A 10,835-nucleotide genomic window follows, 5' to 3' on the forward strand; every position below is an offset into this window, starting at 1 on the left:
CAGTGGGCCATGGATTTGCCTCTCCCAAAACTGAGGTCCCTGCATGCAGCATCCTGGCTAGACATGCTCCAGAAGAGAAGACCCCTGCCAACAAGGGCCTCGTGCCCCCCCACCCCCACCCCCACTGCTGTCCCATGGGTTGGAAGAGCATATGTTTGCTATAGTCTCCGGGCACTGGTCCTGGGAGGCTCCCTCAACACCCTGGCTGTGCCCTCTTGCTCCCAGGCATCCCTCTGGGTCTGCTCACAGCCCCCAGCTCCTGCTGAAGAGCCCTGCTGGCAGGGCTGCAGACTTGGTGCCAACAGCTAAGCGCTGCAAGGCAAGGTTCTTGCTCCCTGAGATAGGCTGGCAAGAAAACGGTGTCTGCACCCCACACCACTGTGCAGGTGCGGTGAGCTCACAGCTGCCCTCCAGGCATGCCCAGCCCACTTAATCATTCACATCTCGACAGCTCTGGGCCCTGCCCAGTCTGGTGGGGGATAAAAGGGGCCTGCCGTTCCGGTAACAGAGCCACCTTGCCTCTTGCTGAGCACTGTTCTCTGCACCTTCTCAAGCCCCTCGGTGCCCAGCACTCTTGCTCTACCAGGAACAAGGCATCATGTCTCGTCAGTCAAATGTGTCCTTCCGTAGCGGCCGGAGCTTCAGCACCGCCTCGGCCGTCACTCCATCTGTCTCGCGCACCAGTTTTACCTCCGTGTCCCGTTCTGGTGGTGGTGGTGGCGGCTTTGGCAGGATCAGCCTTGGTGGGGGGGCCTGTGGAGCAGGTGGCTTTGGCAGCCGGAGCCTCTACAATGTGGGGGGCAGCAAGAGGATGTCCACCACCAGCCTCAGCAACTTCAGGAACCGTGCTGGAGGCATCTTTGGCATGGGAGGAGCCGCCGGGAGTGGATTTGGTTTGGGCGGTGGTGCTAGTAGTGGCTTTGGGCTGGGTGGTGGAGCTGGCTTTGGAGGGGGCTTTGGTGGCTCTGGCTTCCCTGTCTGCCCTCCGGGAGGCATCCAAGAAGTCACCATCAACCAGAGCCTCCTGACTCCCCTCAACCTGCAAATCGACCCCACCATCCAGCGGGTGAAGACCGAGGAGCGGGAGCAGATCAAGACCCTCAACAACAAGTTCGCCTCCTTCATCGACAAGGTGAGACATGATCCCCAGGGTTGAAAGGAAATGAAAAACAAAACGACCTCCCCCCCTCGCCCCTGGGAGTCTGCAGTCAATACCCAAGCCACAGGTTGAGACCAGGGAGCTAGGTTTGGCCTTAGGCAACAGCTCACAGAGTTTGTGATGCTGGGTTTCCATTTGCTTCTGGGATCTGCAGGAAGGCTGTAATTTCCTCCTAGTGCAGGCAGGACCACAGGCGGACGCTTTGATTTCTGTTGAGCAGAAAGGGGCATCGCAGATGCCCTGTTAACGGGAGCAATTGCACAGCAAGGTCTATGAGGTCATTGGGCAGCAGCCTTGTGCTGGGGTAACACTGTGACCAGCCCCTGCTGTACCCTAATGCGTGCCCTGTCTGCCCTCGAAGGGCAAGCAAGCTTAGACACCTCCCTCAGCACACCCCATGCTCAATCCATTCCCCAAGCCTTCAGGGTCTAGGACCAGGCAGCATAGGGTGGGAAGGTAAGCTGGTTATTGAACAATCAAATAGGAAATTTAAGTTTATGCATCATTCAACTCTCTGCTCCCCTCCAGGTGCGGTTCCTGGAGCAGCAGAACAAGGTCCTGGACACCAAGTGGACCCTGCTGCAGGAGCAGGGCACCAAGACCGTGAGGCAGAACCTAGAGCCCTTGTTTGAGCAGTACATCAACAACCTGAGGAGGCAGCTGGACAGTATCCTGGGGGAGCGAGGCCGCCTGGACGCCGAGCTGAGGAACATGCAGGACCTGGTGGAGGACTTCAAGAACAAGTGAGTTGGGGTGGGGTTGGAGGTGGGAGAGGGTGATGTCTTCTTGACATCAGATGGGCTTAATCCCCAGGCAGATCTTATGCTCATGGGCTAGAAACAAACCTGCAGACTCTCAAAGTACTTGAAAATCATCCATTTCCAGGCTCATTGCAGTCCCAAGGTCCCTCGACCAGGCACGTAGCCAACAGCCCACCAACAGGCCACACCCTTGGCACTGTCCAGTGAACTATGCAATCCGGGGGTCCTTGCTCTTTAGAACAAACACCAGTACCCATTGCCCAGCCCAGCGTGGTGCCTCAAATCATTTATTAAATTCTTGGGAATCAGTGGCCGGATTCCGTGGGATTTTTGGTTTTGTTTCGATGCTGTGAGTGCTTGAAAAAAAAAAAAAGCACCCTAGAAATGAACTAGCAGTGGATTTAGGGGAGCAACAGTTTTTCTACAGGATGATTCCTTAAGCGTCTGAATTCTAATAACCATAGCGAGATTAGAAAAGGTAGGCACAAACAGAGAAAGCAGTGCCCCCAGGCAGAATGCCGCTCAGAATGCTGACAGGCTCCTTCTACTTGTGCCCTACCTGGCTACCTGTCTGCCTGTGAGGTGTGAGGAGCCCCTTCCCAGTGGAGAAGCAGGCTCACCCTTGACTTGGTTCCGTCACCTGTGCCTCATTCTCTGACCTCATGCCTCTTCCCCCTCCTCTCTCATCATCAGGTATGAAGATGAAATCAACAAGCGAACCACTGCTGAGAACGAGTTTGTGATGCTGAAGAAGGTGCGTGTGGGCAGGAGAGAGCCCGTAGCCTGTGGCTGCTTTCTCTCAAGGGAGTGGCGCATTTAAGTCAGGGTGGCAATCTGATCCAATGCCAACCATCCCTGCTTCTCTAGGACGTGGATGCTGCCTACATGAACAAGGTGGAGCTAGAGGCCAAGGTCGATGCCTTGATGGATGAGATCAACTTCTTGAAGCTCTTCTTTGAGGCGGTGAGGAGTGTCCCTGATCCAGGGCCCAAAAGGATGGACACCATCAGGGATGGGTGGTTGGGATTCTTCCAGGCGTAGGTGATTTTCAGTGATTCCTAAACTGAAACACTGGCACAACATGGTCTTCCTTTGGATCCTACCCTTCTCAATACTCCTCTTCTGATACTACCCTTCTCATACTCCTCTCCAATACTACCCTTCTCAATACTCCTCTCCGATCCTACCCTTCTCAATACTCCTCTCCGATCCTACCCTTCTCAATACTCCTCTCCGATCCTACCCTTCTCAATACTCCTCTTCTGATACTACCCTTCTCATACTCCTCTCTGATACTACCCTTCTCAATACTCCTCTCCGATCCTACCCTTCTCAATACTCCTCTCCGATCCTACCCTTCTCAATACTCCTCTCCGATCCTACCCTTCTCAATACTCCTCTCCGATCCTACCCTTCTCAATACTCCTCTCCGATCCTACCCTTCTCAATACTCCTCTCCGATCCTACCCTTCTCAATACTCCTCTCCGATCCTACCCTTCTCAATACTCCTCTCCGATACTACCCTTCTCAATACTCCTCTCCGATACTACCCTTCTACTGTTACTCTCCTGATAGTACCCATCGAATGTCACTCTCCTGATACTACTCTTCGAATACTATTCACTGTTGTTGAGTGGACTCTAACTCATAGTGACCCAGTAGTGCCACCAGGGCTCTCCATTAATACTACTCACCTTTTATTCTTTATAAGGTTGATTCTGGAAAGGAAAAAAAAAAGACAAGCTGAAAGCAAAAAAACCCTTTCAAGTGCCATTTCTCAGAGTGAGGTTGAGAGCGAGCTGTTAGAGACGCAATGACACCTGCCTCCTCTCTTGTTCTTCCCAGCGTGAGAGGCTGCATACCTAGATGACTTTTAAATAGGCCATGGCCCCCAAAGGATGTGAATCTGAGAGTTTACACAGTAGGAGTTTCTCGGGGGCTCAGAGGTACTTAGTTTTTGAGTCAGTAATGCCTGGGGCTGTGCAATTAAACGATCTCATCTTGTGGTGCGAGTGGCCTTTTCCTCGAGTCGGCACGCCATGCCAGGGATCGTGAATGCACTGACATCAGACCCCACAGGACATGATGACTGACTCCCAGCCTTTCTGCAGGAGCTGGCCCAGATGCACACGCACATCTCAGACACATCTGTGGTCCTGTCCATGGACAACAACCGCAGTCTGGACCTGGACAGCATCATTGCTGAGGTCAAGGCCCAGTATGAGGACATCGCCAACCGCAGCCGGACGGAGGCCGAGTCCTGGTACCAGACCAAGGTGGGTGCCATGCGTGAGGGATGGACATGAACACAGCTTGGGGTCTTAAAACCTTGCAATGGGTCTCTTGGGGTGGAGTTATGGCAACAGCCATAGACACATTTTTCCCCATGGAAATCCTAGAATCTTAACAGAAATCTCACCTTTGATTTCACACCGGTGTCGCTCGTAAAGGACAGGCCCTGAGAAGGGCATTACTTCAAACCAGCTTCGTGTTCTGCCAGCGTGGAGCCTAATTCAATCCCAGAATCCTACATAAGCACAGTGCTCGCCATGTTTCGTTGGCTCACTGCCTGTGAACCTCGGGGGCGGGCCGTCCGTGCTCACGGGAGCTCCATCCTCTCTCTGTTCCGGCGTGCCAGTACGAGGAGCTGCAGCAGACAGCCGGGCGGCATGGCGACGACCTGCGCAACACCAAGCACGAGATCTCCGAGATGAACCGGATGATCCAGCGGCTCAGGGCCGAGATCGACAATGTCAAGAAGCAGGTAGGGTGAGCCTGCAAGAAGGCGGGGGAAACACAAAGTCGAACCCACTGCCATCGAGGCAATTCTGCCTCATGGCGACCGAGAGGGAGAGTGGATTTCCCCGGTGGGTTTCTGAGGCTGGAGGTCTTCATGGGAGCAGACAGTCTCTTGTCCTCCTGCAGAACCACAGGTGGGTTCGGGTCACTAACCTTGCGGTTAGCAGCCTAATGCATAACCCCTTCCAGCACCAGGGTTGCTAAGCAGACAAGAAAGGGGTGTGAAATCTGAAAGAGAAGACTGTTTGGCTTAAATTCTGTGTGCATGCCCCTGGGGCTCCAGGACTTGAAGTTGGTTCTCATCCCAGGAGGTTGTTAAATTGTTGATTCTGATTCACTCAATGATCTGGGGTGGAAAGGCACATTCTCAGCAGGGGGGCTAACCAGAACAAACCAGCCTGAGGCTCTGGTGAGTCCACACAGACACCTATTATTTAATTTTCTGATGTGAGTGGAAGCAAGTCCCACCGTTCCACAATGCCCAGGCAGTCTCACTGGGCACCACCTGAGCCTCAGAAAGACACATCGAAGGCCCAGCTTAACCATCAGTGTCCCTATTGCCCTTCCTCCTTCCTTCCCCTCTGTAGTGTGCCAACCTGCAGAGCGCCATCGCTGATGCTGAGCAGCGTGGGGAGCTGGCCCTGAAGGACGCCAGGAACAAGCTCTCAGAGCTGGAGGATGCCCTGCAGAAGGCCAAGCAGGACATGGCCCGGCTGCTGCACGACTACCAGGAGCTGATGAACGTCAAGCTGTCCCTGGACGTGGAGATCGCCACCTACAGGAAGCTGCTGGAGGGCGAGGAGTGCAGGTGCGTTAACACCTGACATCAGTTGCCCAGGATGGCCTTTTGTTTGATAACATGGAGTTTCTACTTCCCCACATGCTGTAAAATGTACCTACAAAGTGCCACTATCTTGTGTACGACAATTACCCATAGGGCTTCAAACCAACACATGTGCATGCAGCCAAGCCCATGCAATCTGGTCATAAGGGGCTGCTCTAATCTCGTTCCTCATCTCAACTGATCGTGGAACTAAGCAAGTCCACATGCGTGTCCTGAAGTTTGTCCCCTTGGTCTCAGGCATCTCTAGAAGCCGTTCATGATTGCTACACCTGAGGTGACTTCAGCTGCCTTCCGGCTCTCAAACTAGGTCTTTGAGTCAATCTCTGACATTAAACCATGGCGTCCTTTCTGCCAGAAAGATCTGTCTGGGTCACAGTCTCTCGTTCTGTGAAATAAGCTCTACAAGGCCAAACTGCATTATAGAGGTTCACATTCCCCCAAACCTTGCAACTGTGCTTTCCAAGTAATGGACGGAGAAGGATGTGAATTTTAATCTTCCTTTGGCAACCTGTTGCTAAGTCCTTGTTGCTGGGGACTCCCTCCTGAGACCTAGCTCTGGCTCTAGTTTACGTATGTTTTCAGGCACACAGGCTCCTAGTCTACGGGAACGAGCTCTAAAAATGACTGTAGGAGTTGTCCACATGGATTTATTCTGTGTTTTCTTCTTCCTCTTCTTTTTGAGGGTTCCACTCTTATTTCAATTTTTCTCTCTTTCAGGCTGAGTGGAGAAGGCGTCGGACCTGTCAATATCTGTAAGTAACTGCGTGTAGTAAAACTGATGGCCTGGGGGATTTGGAAATGATGATGGCCTGGGGGATTTGGCACCAACTTAGCAACCTGCTGAAGCACTTGACGTTTCCGCCCAACTACACTGCTAGTTAAAAATACTCAGTGTGAAAGCAGTTGATAGAGGGGAAGGAAGACAAATCAGGACTCAAGGTCACTTGGCGCATGCCCCATGTCTTCAAGGTCAGCACGATAGGGATAATCTCTCCTTCTTGGCCCTTGTCCCCTGCAGTGTCCCTGCACCCCACCCTAGTCCCACCACGGTTATATGTTCTGTAACAAAGCGGCATCAGGCCTCCCCGCCTTGTTTGTCATGCTCCCAAAGGAACCAGGTTATTGGTCTAGCAAGGGTGAAGGGTGAGATCCAGCCCCAGTAGGATGAGCCTCGCAGTCCGCCCTCACCAAGTCCCCTCTTGTCTCTGCAGCCGTCGTCACGAACAGCGTCTCCTCCGCCTACGGTGGTGGCAGTGGCTTCGGAGGTGGCCTTGGGGGAGGCCTTGGGGGAGGCCTTGGCAGCGGTCTTGGCGGAGGTGGTGGCGGGAGCTACTACTCCAGCAGCAGCGGGGGCCTCGGCATGGGCGGTGGGCTCAGTGTGGGGGGCTCTGGCTTCAGTGGAAGCAGTGGCCGAGGCATGGGGATTGGCTTTGGCAGCGGCGGCGGGGGCAGCAGCTCCAGCGTCAAATTCGTCTCCACCACCTCTTCCACCCGGAAGAGCTTCAAGAGTTAAGAGTCAGCACCACCAACTCACTGCGCCCACATGCAGCAGCCAGGCCTGTGGTGACTGCTTTTCCTGGGAAGACGCCCACGCCCAAGCTTTCTCTTTTCTGGAGTATAGATCAGACCAACCCTACTGCCGAGCCGCCGCATTCTTTCATCCACTAGAGCGGCCACACCCCAGGCTCTGCTCCCCTGTAGCATGATGGTGTGTTCTGCTTCACATTAGTCTTGGTCCACGATGACAACAGAATCCAAGATTTCCTAGTGTCCAAATCCAAACAGAGCTCCCACCCCAGCCACCCCGTTGTTTCTGGTTCTGACTCCCTCCAGAGCGTGTTCAAATAAAATGCTTTTATAATACAGGATGGTGTGCGGAATTGTTTTTCCAGATCTAAACCCAGTCTAGGGACCCACCATGCGTGCCTGGTTCTGTTGCAAGTTCACAGAGAGAATGGAATGGCCTTGAAGGGAAAACAAGCTATTGTAGGGAGTCCAGAGGATGCAGGAGGTGTAAGAAGAGGCTGCTAAATCTTCTACAATAGAGTCAGTCTCTGGAGGGTGCTAGCGGGCGTATTGCGGTATTGCCACGTGGGCAGTTCCAGAGCATTTGTGTGGGAGAAAGAGGAGGCTCTGATCCGATCACAAAGAATGACAGTCTCAGAAAACCGCAAGGGCAGTTCTCCCCTGCCCGACAGCGTCACTGCGAGTCAGCACCAACTCAGTGACAGCGAGCATTTGACTGGAGGGGGCCTATTCAAGGGGAGGTGACCGGTTTGGAACACGTGAGTGAAACGTGTAGATGAGGAATAGGTTGCCTCCACACCCAAGAGGCCTGAGAGATGAGCTTGAGACAGCACTGAGTGCTGAGATCCAACCGCGGGGGCTGCTCGGTTTGGGACAGGCCTGGAAGGGCCCTGGGCTGACGAAATGCAACTGAGGCAGCAGTGTGTGTGAGGCTGTCCTCTGCTGGCAACGCCTTTGTGACTCTGTCCACGTCTTAAATGACTTCGTGTCGACCAATCTCTCCAGAGGAGCACATCGTGGGTGTCATTTCATGGCAGGTGCTGTTCAGAGCTCGCCTGCACACACTGTGCATTGGTCGTAAGGCTGCTGAGGTATCTGATGAGAGGCTAGGTAAAGGTGGCTTATGCCCCTCCTGAGGGGAAGGCAAACAACGGTGGCTGAGAGACTCTTGAAGGAGGGACTAGACAGAACATATCCGCCAACTCGATAATAGCAAAATATGTGCTGGCTGCTGATTGAATGGAGTCAGTAATTCCAATGATACTGGCCTTGGGGCTTTAGTGGGTGGTGGCAATGCACTGTGGGTGTGGTGCCATTCATTCGACTCGAGTTTAAAAACAAGTCTAAATAAATAAGGAAGCAGGGAGCATACTCGTCTCGTCTCTAAGTAGGTCTTAGATACTCCACTTCCATTGAGCAGTCTGACTCATCGGTTCTGACAAACGCCAACACGGCATGAAGCGGTTGATGACTATACAGTAAGGCTTTCTGGCCTGGAGAGGGAAGACAGGCCTCTCTAGTTGGCCCAAAAATGGCTTGAGAGGAGAGGGAAAGAGACAGATTGGGGTGTTTCTGGTGTGAGAGTGGGGTCCATCGGAGGGTTCTAACACATGGGTCAGGCTTCCGTGGCCAGTAGACCCTTGGCCTTTCTCCTGGTTCTTCCAGATGTAGATAGAGGGACGAGATAGGGCTCACAAGATCCAAGCATCATTACAAGGTGTCTTTTCATTCAAAGTATCAGTCACATAACATGTCACATTAACAGGAAACAGAAGGAAAAAAATAGTAGAGACATCAAATGATGGTTTTGAGAGCTACAAGGAAAGTGTTTTAGCACTCAGTGATCATTTTTAAAGTTATAAAGAGAAGCATCTTTTCATGATCATGTAGAAAACACTTTACACCAAACAGAACATATCTACTTCACAGTGAATGATTGAAATGTTTCCCTTTGGGATCACGGGGAGGCCAAGGGCCCTGTTGCCCTGTACCTATCAACATCATCCTAGAGATAGATCTGGCGCAATAAGGAAAGGCAAAGAAACAGACCCCATTTGTTTGTTTGTTTTTAATCATTTTATCAGGGACTCTTACAGCTCTTCGCACCATCCATACATCCATACACCCAGCACATTTGTACATATGTCACAATCATCCTTTTCAAAACATTTTCTTTCTGCCTGAGCCCTTGGGATCAGCTCCTCTGACACCTGGTGGAGAGAAAGGAAGACAAGTGTAGGATTTCCCACAGAGCATGGCTGTGTGTGCAGAAGACCCAAACGGGTTTCCAAATGTTCCAAATATTTAGAAGCTAGTCAACACACTGCCAACTCGGGGCTACTTAGACTTTCTTCCCTCTCAACTGCTTCTCACTGGAGAAACATGCAAGCCAGGTTAAGTGCTGCCAGGAACACTGCAGGGTCAGTAAGCTTTTGCACCGATTTTTGGTTGTTTCACACTGGAAAACTTTTATGATTGCCCAATGTTTTGTGATCTCCCACTCCCACATCCAGTTATGAGACTGGCAGCGGTTCTCAACCTGGGGGTCATGACCCCTTTGGGGGTTGAACGACCCTTTCACAGGGGTCGCCCAATTCATAACAGTAGCAAAACTACAGTTATGAAGTAGCAATGAAAATTTTATGGTTGGGGGATCGCCATCACATGAGGAACTGTATGAAAGGGTCACAACATTAGGAAGGTTGAGAACCACTGATCTATGGGATCGAGACCCATCAGTTTAAAAAGCTGTGTTGTAAATAACGTATGGGTTTAAGAAATCTCAAGGAAAACCAGTCTCCAAAATGGAGAAAATTTGAGAGAACCCATTCTACCTAAGTTCAAGACATACCCTAGAGAGGCAGTAATTAAAACAACACTGCAATCGCATTAATGATGTGCACAGAAATCATGGAACAGAACCGAGAGTCCAGAAACCACCAAATGAGTTTGACAAGGGAGCCACAGCAATGGAGTGGGGGAAAGAGCATCGCTTTCAATGGTATTGTAGGAAATGATGATTTAGAGACTAAAGCGGGCCTCAGCCTTCGCTCCGTGCTGTACACACAAACAAATTTGAGAGGAATCATAAATTTAAGTTTAAAAGCCAAAATGACAACGTTTCTGGCAGGAAAGCAGGACACCAGAGAAACAGAATAGAAATAGAATAGTGGAGAAAATAGTCTCAGCAAATTAGCTGACGGAGCAATGGCCTGGATACGGGTTCTGACCTCTAACTGAGCAACGGGAAGAGAGGAATGGCTGCTAGCATTAGCTCGAGTGTGGTTCCTATGAGGAGGAGATCAGCCACACTGCCACCCTCCAACTTGTATGCGTTTGACAATTCACTGCAATCGCCACCCCAAACTCACAAGCAATACTCGTGATCATAGGGTTTATTACGGAAATAACTGATTAAAATTCAGGGTCAGAAGCAACAGAGCCCACATGGAAGAAGCACATCAGCCTGTGCGATCATGAGGTGTTGAAGGGATCAGGTATAAGGCATCACCAGAACAAAAAATCAAAGCATAGTGAATGGGGGGGAGTGCAGAGTGGAGACCCAAAGCCCATTCGTCGGCCACTGGACATCCTCTCCCAGAGGGGTCTAGAGGAGGAGATGAGTCAGTCAGGGTGCGATGTAGCACCGATGGGGAACACAGCTTTCCTCCAGTTCCTAAATGCTTTCTCTCCCCCCCCACTCCCCACTATCATCATCCGAATTCTACCTTGCAAGTCTGGATA

At 51.6% G+C, this 10,835-nt stretch overlaps 1 protein-coding gene across 1 annotated transcript; it reads left to right on the forward strand.

Annotated features, from left to right (window-relative positions):
- The first annotated feature begins 287 nt into the window (after positions 1–287).
- Positions 288–7,429, forward strand: KRT5 (keratin 5). Its single transcript, XM_075552950.1, has 9 exons — positions 288–1,132; positions 1,688–1,902; positions 2,614–2,674; positions 2,788–2,883; positions 4,033–4,197; positions 4,560–4,685; positions 5,308–5,528; positions 6,282–6,316; positions 6,776–7,429. Exons 1-9 carry the CDS (start codon positions 599–601, stop codon positions 7,075–7,077), a joined length of 1,755 nt encoding a protein of 584 aa, XP_075409065.1. The 5' UTR covers positions 288–598; the 3' UTR covers positions 7,078–7,429.
- The last annotated feature ends 3,406 nt before the right edge of the window (positions 7,430–10,835 follow it).

Source organism: Tenrec ecaudatus, chromosome 6, assembly GCF_050624435.1.
Source record: "Tenrec ecaudatus isolate mTenEca1 chromosome 6, mTenEca1.hap1, whole genome shotgun sequence".
Classification (NCBI taxonomy): domain Eukaryota; kingdom Metazoa; phylum Chordata; class Mammalia; order Afrosoricida; family Tenrecidae; genus Tenrec; species Tenrec ecaudatus.